General features: G+C 40.2%; 1 protein-coding gene across 1 annotated transcript in view; it reads left to right on the top strand.

Annotated features, from left to right (window-relative positions):
• FMN2 (formin 2) overlaps positions 1 to 12,536 on the top strand; it is a 177,304-nt gene that overhangs the window by 148,041 nt on the left and 16,727 nt on the right. Inside the window, exon 17 of the mRNA XM_063124336.1 lies at positions 11,978 to 12,127. Within this exon, the coding sequence (XP_062980406.1) occupies positions 11,978 to 12,127 (150 nt within the window). The remainder of the gene's footprint in view (positions 1 to 11,977; positions 12,128 to 12,536) is intronic.

The raw sequence follows: 12,536 nt of genomic DNA, 5'->3' as shown, positions 1-12,536 counted from the left end.
GTGACTTTAAGAGTGTCAATGTATGAAGTGTTTATTCAAGAAATGGATTTCTGGCACATGGGCAAAAAGAGAAGTGAAATGTTTAGTTCACAATAAGAACTTATTCTAAGATCTCTGGGTAAGTATCCTGTGTTGAGAAGAAAGCACACAGGTCTGTGTTTATCTAGCTTACACAGGCAGACAAGGACGGCTCCAGCCTGGTATTAAAGCTGAAGTGATACGGAATGTCTTCTCCAAACCCCAAACAATTACATCACCCCCTGAACGATATTGATAAAGTGCAATAGAAAAAGACCTGGCACTTTCCAGTTTAAACCCTCAGTGCTAACTCCTTGAGACCTTGTGAAATACTTGACACAGTAAAGTAGAAAATATGCTTCTTTCAGAGAGGGATGACTGTCAGGCATTCTAGTTCAGACTTTTCATTTCACATAGGCAAAGGTCGGTGTCTCAGACCCATATTACCTGAGAGGCTTTTTAAAAAACATAAAGATGGGACTGAAACTGAGAACTTCTGCACATAAAGTGGGTGCTTCACCATTGGATTACATTCCCACCATATGAAACTTGTTGTCCGTAGAAATCACCCACTTCAGCGCCTTGATTGTGAGAGCGAGAGAGGAAAAAAATAGATCTAATTTTTCTCCATTTGGGGAAGACAAAAAAATAATAATTAGAAGGGCAACTTTCTCTTTGTAGTCTCTTTAAAGGCAGCTTTGACCTTCAGCTTTCTGAATCTAACCACTTACTACCAGAAGTTTCCTTTCTGTTAGAGGAGACTGGAGAAGTTAAATAAGGCTTCAAAAATCCCACAACGGGCTAAAACCTCAATAACTTTCTGGTAAGATGCTATAGCCGTCAATTAATATAGTTCAAAGACCCACTTGATTTGTTCAGTAAATGTAACTATTAACAAGCAGTTCATAGTTATCCATTACTGTTGCTTATCCATCAGTTTCTACCTAGGAGTCTTACAATAACCAAGTTTCTTTGAATCACTACAACTCTCACCTAAAACAATGAGCAGTTCTCTGTAAAAATGTGGATTAAGTGCTAGCTGGCATAAGAAGCAACTTTATAAATTATTTCTTGATTTAATCATTTTTCAAATTAAAAATTATTTGATTTCCTCCCCACTTGCTGACACAACAAAACATTTACATCCCATACACAATGTGTTCAAGGATTAGGGTGGAGTAAAGAACTTTTATTGAGGATGTTCAAAGTTCAGCAAAGAAACAAAAAGGCGTCTCTTGAATACTGGCCTTTTTCCTCAAAAGAGAAATGTTGGCAAATGCATGTTTGCATAATAACACTTAATAAAAGCAAAGGGAGAATGATTTCTCTTAGCCATTCATTTGAAATGGTTTTAGCGCTAATTTATAGGCTTAGAGCCAGCATGTGAGCGGATATCTGCTTTCAACTTCCCCATCCTCTCTTTTCCCTGCAGCACCCCGTATGCTGCCCAAAACTGCTCTGGAGGGTCCCCCAATCCCCAGGAGCAGATTTGGAGTATGTGAGGGTGTAAAAAAACAACAGCCATGGGAGGGGTCAGGAATTTAGATTTAAGATAAGAAAAAATATGACTATTTTTGTGACCGTTTCAGTGCAAAGAGGGCTGCCAATGATGATTTCTGTCCGCTTCCATCTACTTATAATAATAAAAGACTTTCCTCTTTGCCCAGTCAAATAGCAGCACATCTTAATTACCCACATGTTTAGTTTTTAACGGCTTTTAATGCTTTTAATGTTCTGTGTTTTAGAATTTTAAATTTTGTATACTCATTTTTATCTTAATTTTTTAGAATTTCTGTAAACCGCCCAGAGAGCCCTGGCTGTGGGGGTGGTATATAAGTGTAATAAATAATAAATAATAATAATACTGACTTCTGCTTTTGGTGCAACTGCTAACCATAATTATAGTCCCCTGTAATAATGTGTGAACAGCTACATTCAGTGCATAGAGAGTGTGCAGGTGCACACATGTCTTGTCTCATCACATGTTTGAAAAAGCTGGAAGTCAACATGCTTTACATGACAGTAAATCATGAATATAGTTTTGAGAACAAGCCTGAAATAAACATGTAATTTGCAGTTTGCTCTCCATAGATGTGGAGAGCACAATAAAAGTCAATCAAGAATGGCATGTTGACAAGAAAGAGGTTCAGATAGAGAGAATTCTCTCTCTCTCTCTCTCTCTCTCTTCCTCCCCGCCCCTCTCTGTAATGTCTAGCTGGGATGTGAAACTACTAGGGGTTGAGCTTTTGGAGGGGTTTGGTGGGGTCAAGTGAGGCTTGTAATGTGTTTAGAATCCAAACAGAGAGGCGAGTAAGAAATAAAATTATTATTATTAGAAGTGAAGGAGTAGGTGTAGTTCTGGGCAAAGAGTGTCATGGCAGCAGAAGGCAATAACATTGGGTGAGGGGAAGGTGGTTGAGACATCTGTGTGCTTTAGCCTCTTCTGGCCTCCTTGAAGACTGTATAGTTGAAAGGCTGAGGAGAAATACTTTAAATAAATAAAGAAATAAATAAATTATACATTCAATCCATACTACTCTGATGGGGATTCTGTTGTATAATTGTATCTGGAGCTGAAGCCGTATAAAATCATTGACAAGAGACTAACTTTATTCCTGTATTTGTTTTAAAATATTTAACTCCTTAATGTGGGGGCTCTGAACTGCTTTGAACCCTTTGCAGCAAATATTTAGCCTCTGCCCTCCATAAACAAAACAGCAGTGTGAACAACCAATGGGTTGTTTTTTAAGCAGGATTGAAAAGTCCTGCTAGCTGAAGCAAAACCGCTGACCTTTTCTGCCTCCGTTAATCCCCGACAGCGCGACCTCCCCCACCTTCTGCACTAGTGATGGAAGTCTAGGTACAACAGTGCTCTTTCCTCAGGCACCCTTGAGATAAGCATCTCTAAGAGCTTTACAAACAATATACTAGTCTCACAAAAATCACTCTTCCTTAGAAAGTGTTCCCAATTTACTGATAAGGAAGTTGAAGTGCAAAAGCATTGTGACCTCATCAAAGTGACATTGTAATTTACAAACACATGACTACCGCTGTGGAGTTAGGCCTGATAGTTTTGTCCTCTAATTACAGCGCTTCCACTGAGCACTAAGTCACAACATACACTCCAATGGTTCCTTTTTTTCCCTTTTTCTTTTTTTGCAAAATCTGGTCCCTGGTAAATCACTGACAGTTCCCTCATTTTGCCTTAAAATTTTTAGTTAAAATTTTGATATAATGGGTCATAATCTAAATTTTCCTCACAGGTTTTTCATCACAGTTTTCATTTTCTCACAAGAAATGTAGGATTGATGAGAGATTACCAAAGCAGTCTTTTTGTTTCATTTCAGGGTGTGCGTGTGTGTGAGTGAGGGAGAGAGAGGGAGAGAGAAAGAGCGAGAGCAGTGTAGTGGTTAGGGAGTTGTACTGGGAGTTGGTAGATCCAGGTTCTAGTCCCCACTCAGCCATGGAAGCTCACTGGGTGACTCTCATTCCAACCTACCTCACAGGGCTGTTGTTGTGAAGATAAAATGCAGAGGAGGAAGAGGATTATGTACACTACCTTGGGTTCCCTGGAAGAAAAAAGGCAAGATATAAATGAAATTAATAAGCCCTCTGTTTTGGGGGTGTGTGTGGTTAGCCTATTTTTTGTTCAAGTTCAGGACCTTGGATTGCATCTAATAGTGTCCATCTGCCAGTGGAATATCATGCACTAGTAGAATGGATTCTGCAGCCTGTAGATTCCTGAGCCCCTGGGCAAGCAAGTTCATGTGGAGTGAGGCAAGTCCTTCAAATATCCTGGTCCTAAACCATTTAGGGCTTTTTAAACTTATTCCCTAGCACTTTGAATTGCACCGAAAAATGAACTGGAAACCTCTGCAGATGGTACAACACTGGAGTAATACCCTTAAAAAGCAAATTCCAGCAATCATTCTGGTCCCTGTATATTGCACTGTCTGAAGTTTCCAAATGTTTTTCAAAGGCATCCCTACATAGTGCACATGGCAGTAATGTCCCCAGCACTAGCACAAGCTCTCCCACAATGCATGCCACCACCACCCCATTGTCACCCCCATTGCTAGCACATGTCTCTCACATTGCTGCATGTCCCCCACTTGCTGCATCTCTCTCCACACCTCACCCCATTGGCATCACATGGGTTCTCTGAAGAGCTTTCCAGAGAGACAACCATGGCCAGGGTCAAATGACTAGCTCTGAGGGTTTTTTCCCTCAGAGCCAGGCATTGTGGAAGGATGCGGTACAGGCAGTTTTCTGGTAACTCCTCCCACAAATGCCTGGCTCTGAGGAATGACCCCCTCAGAGCCAGGCATTTGATCCTGTCAGACTCTCAGGAGAGCTGTGCCAGAGACCTTGGCTGCCCTCTGGCTCACTCTGAAATTCTCAGAGTGAGAGAGAGTGGTGGCTGCTCCAGAAAGCTCCACTGGCCCTGCAAATGCCGCAGTGGAAGAGTGGCTGGCAGAGCTCTCCAAAGCACCCTGCAGTTGGGGGGAGCACTCTTGACAGGTGGGGGGAACACGAAGAGGTAGGAGATTCACCCCACCTCATGGGAGGGCTGGCTCTGAATGGCACTGAAGTCCATGATCATGTCCACGGGGCATGGAAGCTCATGGAAGCATATGAATATTTTGAGTAACGGAGACTTGCAGTCCCTCAGCTTCTCTGACTAAATTTGGGGAAGGCCCCCAATCTGATGAAGCTAAAGCTTAGGAAGAGTCCCTTTTATGTACTCTGTGTCAGAGCAGGCCCCAAACATTTTGCTACCTGAGGCAAATGGCAACATGATTCCCCACCCCACCCCCATTCACACACAACTCTGTCTCCATCATCTGGCCAATTCTCCCTGTCCTTCAGGCCACCTCACTTTGCCTAATGGTAGAGCCTGTCCTGCTGCCTGTAAGCCCCAGCCCACATCACTCATAACAATCCACTCCAACCCACCTCAGCTCTGCCCAAAGCCACATGCTTAGCTACTTGACAAAAAGGTCATCATGGAACATGGAAATTTGCATAGGAAAATCAAAACTCTCAACAATTCAGCTTAGTAATAGATATCTATGGTGACTCTTCCACCTAAAAATATTCCTCTCAGATATTTGAAATGACACTATGGATTCTAGGTCATGCTTATAATATGCAGATCATGAGTTGCAATGTCATTTGCCTGGTTGCCCTTCAGAGGAGGGCAACCAGGATGATCAGGGGTCTGGAAACAAAGACCTATGAAGAGAGACTGAAAGAACTGGGCATGTTTAGCCTGGAGAAGAGAAGGTTGAGGGGAGACATGATAGCACTCTTCAAATACTTAAAAAGTTGTCGCACAGAGGAAGGCCAGGATCTCTTCTTGATTCTCCCAGAGTGCAGGACACGGAATAATGGGCTCAAGTTAAAGGAAGCCAGATTCCAGCTGGACATCTGGAAAAACTTCCTGACTGTTAGAGCAGTATGACAATAGAATCAGTTACCTAGGGAGGTGGTGGGCTGTCCCACACTAGAGGCCTTCAAGAGGCAGCTGGACAACCATCTGTCAGGGATGCTTTAGGGTGGATTCCTGCATTGAGCAGGGAGTTGGACTCGATGGCCTTGTAGGCCCCTTCCAACTCTGCTATTCTATGATTCTATTTTGATACTTCAGCTATAAAACTCATAATTTAAGATGCTACTCATTTCAAAATCGTATAGAAAGAAAATGGTACATCAATATATATCAGATTCATCTCATTACTGTAAAGGCATGGGAGACAACATGCTAAACCTTGCATTGACTCATCTGTTTTCTTTTTTTTAAAAAAATAAAATAAACGAATGCTGTAGGGATGGTTTAATTACCATATATGGCAAACCTTTTCAGAACAAATGGAGGTGATTACTTTAAATGCAACTTGTCTCTGCTTCCTTGATAAACAACTTGATTCCTCAGGAACCCTGCTTTTAAGCCTACTTATATGGCAATCCATATTCTCCATATTTGCATATGAGTAATATTTGTGTATTATTTTTGACCATGTGCCAGTGTCTGATATTTTTGCCCTTTACAAACAAGTCCACTGTTATAGAAGCAACCTGGCTGAGGACTTGATTATAACTTGGAGCTGTTTAGATAAAGGAATTCTGCTAGCAGTTAAATGCCTGCATGTGTCTCTGAACCAGCTTTCTGTTGGTTCCCAGCAAGATTAGCAGTGATCTGTGCAAAAGCCTGCCTTGTCCCCTTTGATCCCATAGTATTCTTCATAAAAGCTTTCACATCTCCGGTAAATGTTAGTACTATTTATCAAACTCATCAAGCATTTTTTTGTGGGGAGGGGATTTCAATCTAATCTGGTTTCCTAATTGTTGAAAAGATTTCAGATGGAGAGTTATGGTTTATTGTTACCTTACATTTAAACATAGTGCCTGGAAGGGCTGCTTTGAACATGATGTTTTTAATCTTGTACATCCTTGGGTAAACTCGGTGTTGTTCTGTGGATCTATCATCTCACTCCTAGGGCAGCTCCAGACTTTACAGTTGTGTACACAACAAGAACATAAAGTCTAGACAACATAAGCCTTTTTTAGGCCAGTGTAGCTCACACATTGCATTAGGGAGTGAATGGGCCCATGCTAGCTGGCCCTGCATCACCACCCCCATTGGCCATACATTGGTCACAAAGGTCTGGAGGAGGAAGCCTGGTCTACACATGTGGGCTTCCCACACAGTTTAGAACACTGCATGACCAGGGTTCTTAATTATATGGCCAGCTTGGAATCCTTATTATTATTATTATTATTATTATTATTATTATTATTATTATTACATTTATAACCCACCTTTTTCCTCCAAGGAACCCAAGATGGTGTACATAATCCTCCTCCTCTCCATTTTATCCTCACAACAACAACCCTGTGAGGTAGGTTGGGCTGAGCGTCTGTGACTGGCCCAAAGTCACCCAGTGGGTTTCCATGGCCGAGTGGGGACTAGAACCCAGATCTCCTGACTTCCAGTCCAAACACCTTAGCCACTACACCACACTGGCTCTTTAGACCTTGCCCATCCCCCCTCTGGTGTGTGGAAGGTCATGAGGCCTTTTTAGGATCTTAGTGCCGACCTTTATATACTGTTTTTATGCTGTATTGTTTTATTGCTTGTTTTATTATTTTTAAATTATGTTTAACTTTGTGTTCCGCATACAGTGTTTTGCATATAGGTGGGATATAAATGTATAATAATAAACGGGGCCTACCAACATACATACACACCAACATCCAGAAAGCAGTCATACTTAAAACATGTTCAATTGTCAGGAAATTCGTGAATCGTTAAAGACAGCATGATCTGGCAAAGCCCATCATGTCGTCTAGAAAAACAGCGAGTGAGAAAAGAGACAACAAGAACAACAATAATAATAATAAATAAGGCTGAGCAGTGGGTACATGGAAGAGGGGAAAGGGCTAGCAAACACAACTATGTTATCTGCCCTCACTGCATGAGTTATGACATGGCTTTAAGCAGCGATGAGTGCAAGTCTAGGAATCAATACTGGTTCGCCCTTTGCTTATGCATGGTATCTGAGCAGAGTTGGGCTAGTAACTTTGTGAATGGCATCAGGCTCCACAGAACTATCTGAAGCTCAGAAACATGCCACATACTTGTGAAGAGAGGAGTATCACATAAACCAAGTGTGTCAGAGTGCGTCGGAGGAACAGTACGAGTGCCTTGGAGGATGGTTAAGTCCTCAAATGTCTTGAGTGACATTTTTCTAAATCAGTTACAGATAAAATGCTGAAAATATGAGAATAGAAGAGGTTTCGTGGTGTTTGACAGGGCAATAGAGCTAAATATCTCTCTTCTAAAGGGGCATAGTTTGGGAATTCCTGACTTATTTATTATTCAATTTATTTATTACATATTTATACTGCCCAACAGCCTAGGGTCTCTGGGCTGTTTACAACTAAAACCATAAAATCCAATTTAAAATTTTAAAATCACATAAAACAATATGTTACAGTCCAGGGAAGGCTTGTTTAAAGAGATACATTTTTAGGAGGCTTTTAAAAGTTACCGTATTTCTTCGATTCTAAGACGCAGTCCATTTTTAGAGCTGTTTATTTAGGGAAAAAAGTGTGTCTTAGAATCGAAGAAATACGGTATTACATTTTCCGCCTCCCAAACTGCACAAGGAAGGGTTTTCCAGAGGGTGGGTGCTGCTACAGAGAAGGCCCGCTGTTGAGGTTCTTCATGGTGACATTCTCTTTGTCTCGGAATGACGAGCAGGGCCTCCTCGGAAAATCGTAAATGTCGCGTGGATGTATATAACGGAAAGCGGTCTTCTAGGTATCCTGGTCCCAAGTTGTATAGGACATGTCTCACTCATTAATTTTAAGAATCAGCATATCCAAAGCTGACACTGAATCTCTAGATTAATAATTTGGAAGGATTTTTACATCTACTGAAAACTGTTTCCCTTATTGTTATTTATTAAACAGTGTCTTTCTGCAAGTTGTTCCCAAAAGTCATAGTAGAAGAAGGGATTGCACCTATATGTGCTCATGAACCTGTCATGGATATACTCAGCTGGCATCAAAAACAAAGTATACCTATGTATGACATAGGTATGACAGTCAAGGAAGCTCGTAGTCTTGGCTTTATATTTGATTCCTCGCTCTCCTTTATTCCTCATATCGAGTCAGTAGCTAAATCCTGTCGTTTTTTCCTGTATAATATTGCCAGGATTCGATCATTTTTGTCTGTCTCTTCTGCCAAGACTCTTGTTCATGCATTGGTTATTTCTCGGTTGGACTACTGCAGCCTTCTTCTCTCTGGCCTTCCTTCTTCTCACATCAGTCCATTGGTTTCTGTTCACCACTCTGCTGCTAAGATCATCTTCTTGGCTCGCCGCTCTGACCATGTAACTCCACTTCTGAAATCTCTTCATTGGCTTCCAATTCACTTCAGAATCCAATATAAACTTCTCCTGTTGACCTACAAAGCTTTTCACTGTCTAGCTCCTTCCTATCTCTCCTCTCTCATCTCACACTATTGCCCCGCTCGTGCTCTTCGCTCCTCTGATGCCATGTTTCTCACCTGCCCAAGGGTCCCTACTTCCCTTGCTCGGCTTCGTCCATTTTCTTCTGCTGCCCCTTATGCCTGGAACGCTCTTCCAGAACATTTGAGAACTACAAGTTCAACCGCAGCTTTTAAAGCTCAGCTAAAAACTTTTCTTTTTCCTAAAACTTTTAAAACTTGATTTTGTTCTGACTTTATACTGCTAGTTTTACGCTACCCTGTGCCTGTTTGGTGCATTCTCTTCCCCTCCTTGTTGTTTTATTATGATTTTATTAGAATGTAAGCCTATGCGGCAGGGTCTTGCTATTTACTGTTTTACTCTGTACAGCACCATGTACATTGATGGTGCTATATAAATAAATAATAATAATAATAATAATAATAATAATAATAATAATAATAATACTATGCAGACAATTTTACAATATCTAAAGGACTGCCTTTATCCACATAATCATGTTCACAGACTTTGATCTACAGAGGAGGTCCTAATGCACCTCCCTCCAATGTTGGAAGTATAGTTGAAGGGTACACAATGTAGGACCTTCTCTAATGCCCAGGGTGTGGAAGTCTATGCCTCAGGAAATCCCACTGTCTTCTTTCTGTGCATTTAGGTATAAGTTAAAAGCTATATATTGTTCTAATGCTCTTTTCAGAAGGGCATTCCTGGAGAATTTGTTGTTTCTTTTTTTGTTTATCTTTTATTTCTTGTTTCATGATAGTAGTTAGTCGTCTTGAGGGATGGAAAGTCAGGATATAAATATTTTAATACATATAATTTTCATCATATACTTATAATTTTCATCATATAATAAATATTTTCAGTGTGTGTTTTATGTGGTGGAAGTATCCTCTGAAATTAACATTATTATATATGAAGTATAGTTGTATGAGTAGCTTCTGTTAGAAAAACTTATATTTCTATTCTGATATTGGTTTTGCTTCAAAGTATATACAGAGAGAGAGAGAGAAATAAATGACTTGGGAAAGTGTTCATATTTGCTTGTCTTTGCCCACAACCCCTTCCCTCCATCGATTCAAGAATTAAGTTTGTGAAGTTCTATAATCCTTTAAAATGTGTTTTATTTATAAAATTATTTGTCACCTTTAGTCTTCACAAGGCAACTCACATAATAAAACATTAAAAAGTATATGCTATAGTTTAAAAATCCAAGTCAATTAAATAGCTACACAACAGCAACATCCAATTAATACAAATTAAAAATGCAAGCCAGTTAAAAAAAAATATATCCTCCAAGAGCAGGATTGTGTTTCCGGCTGTCACTGAAAAAAATCCTCCTTCCCCGGTTGGAAAGACAGGTTCAGATTCCCCACAGTCCGACATTCCATCCCTTCTTTGGACTGTCCAAGTTTGATGATTGACATTTTAAGGTGTTCTAACTCTCACATTGAAGCACATAGACCACATTTTTGGACTGGAAAGATTCATTTATTTGATTGTCTTCCATGCTGACAAATCCCTGCGTTAAAAGTATGCCAAATTTCCTTCAATTTTGCAGAATTATTTATTCTCCACAAGTGACTTTTGGGGAGTGGGCAAAATTTTAAATATTTTCATGAGGTGGTCTTACATGAGATATAAAGTGGCTGAAGGTTGTTGTTTTATTTTTCCTACACAGCACCCTGCCATGTTCCTGGGGACTAAATGCCCCTGAAATATGCTGCATTGTGACCTAACGTCATCTCCAGGGGCATTCTGTCCCCAGGAAGCCTGCACTTGAAGTGGTAGCAAGGCTTGTTTTTTCTGTGTTTCTTTTCTGTAAAAAGAAAAGGGGGAGCCCCTCAGCCCTCTCATATTTAAGGCAAGTTCATCACTCCTCCAAACAATTTAGAATTTCACCAGCCCGCTTGCATTGGCTGCTTATATGTTTCCAAGCCCAATTCAAGGTACTGGTTTTAACCTATAAAGCCTTACATGGCTTGGGATCACAATACCTGATGGAACGCCTCTCCCAACATGAACCTACCTGTACTCTGCGCTCAACATCTAAGGTCCTCCTCCGAGTGCCTACTCCGAGGGAAACTCGGAGGATGGCAACAAGAGAGAGGGCCTTTTCAGTGGTGGCCCCCCAATTATGGAATGATCTCCCCGACAAGGCTCACCTGGCACCAACATTGTTATCTTTTCAACATATGCTGAGTTTGTTTTGTAATTGACCCCAGAACTGTTGTTGTTTAAATGGATACTGTTGTTTTATACTGTTGTTTTTATATTTTTGATGGTTTTAAATTTTGTATACTTTTTAATGTTCACAGTTTTTAACTTTTGTAAACTGCCCAGAGAGCTTCGGTTATGGGGTGGCATATAAATTTAATAAGTAAATAAATAAATATTACCCTGTGTGCAGGCAATCTGGCTACAACAGAAAACACAAGCAAAGAGATGTATTGCTCTTTCACAGAACAATTTTCTAAAACGGTGGCTGTTGCACTATTGGTGTTTTTAAATGCAAGGTTTCCTGCCTATCATTGAGCTTAATAGTATGTGACATTTCATCTCTATTTCATAACAGGAATAAAATAGTGTATTTAACTTCGCTCAAGAACCACAATAGCCAGTATGGTATGTTTGGGGTGGGGAGATTGAGACAAAATTAAAAGCAGTATATGAACAGTTGTGGCAGCTGAGTTTTCTTGGGTTTGAAGTATTAATATTTGGCTGGGAAAATGAAGGAAGCTTTGCCCTGATAGTGGAATGTGTATGGTAAATGCCAGACCTTACGTTCCTAAGTAAATCTAATATAGATTATGGAAATGAAAGAATCAGGGCTATATTTGTCATAAGTATCAACCTACTTACCCAAAGTATCCGTTATATGAAGAAAGAATGTTCCTCACTGATTCTAATAAAATAGTTGCCATCTTTGTTTTCTTTGACAGCTTTTTGGAGACTGCAGCATATTTCTGTATGAAACCAAAAATGGGTGAGAAGGAGGTGTCCCTAAATGCTTTCTTCAGTATTTGGCATGAATTCAGTACTGATTTTAAAGAGTTCTGGAAGAAGGAAAATAAGCTTATTTTGCAAGAAAGGTGGGTATCTTCCTTTTTTGTGGGTTTTGAAATGAATAGAAATGCTATGGTAAATATGACAAGGATTTGACAACCATCCTATATCTAAATATGTCTCGGTATAGACTTGTTTATACACCATGATCACTATGATGGATTATAAATTCTTAACTCCTTGTAGTAAAGTGATTGGCTACAAAGTCTTCACCGGTTCTCCAGTTTTACTACTCCAATACCTCCTTCCATGCAATAGAAATGATCTTCTACTGCTTCCTACATTCTGAATCTCCCTAGCTCCATTCTTGTCGCTCTCTTTCCTCCATTTCGGTAGTTAGAGCTGTTGCAAAATCTTGATGTGATCTGGAAGTATTAAACCAGTCTTAGAGCAGTTACAGTTGCTGCCAGGTAGCTTCTAGGCCTAATGGAAGAT

The sequence above is a fragment of the Elgaria multicarinata genome, chromosome 4 (genome assembly GCF_023053635.1).
Source record: "Elgaria multicarinata webbii isolate HBS135686 ecotype San Diego chromosome 4, rElgMul1.1.pri, whole genome shotgun sequence".
NCBI classification, from domain to species: Eukaryota; Metazoa; Chordata; class Lepidosauria; order Squamata; family Anguidae; genus Elgaria; species Elgaria multicarinata.
This window is presented reverse-complemented; position numbering and strand designations above follow the sequence as displayed.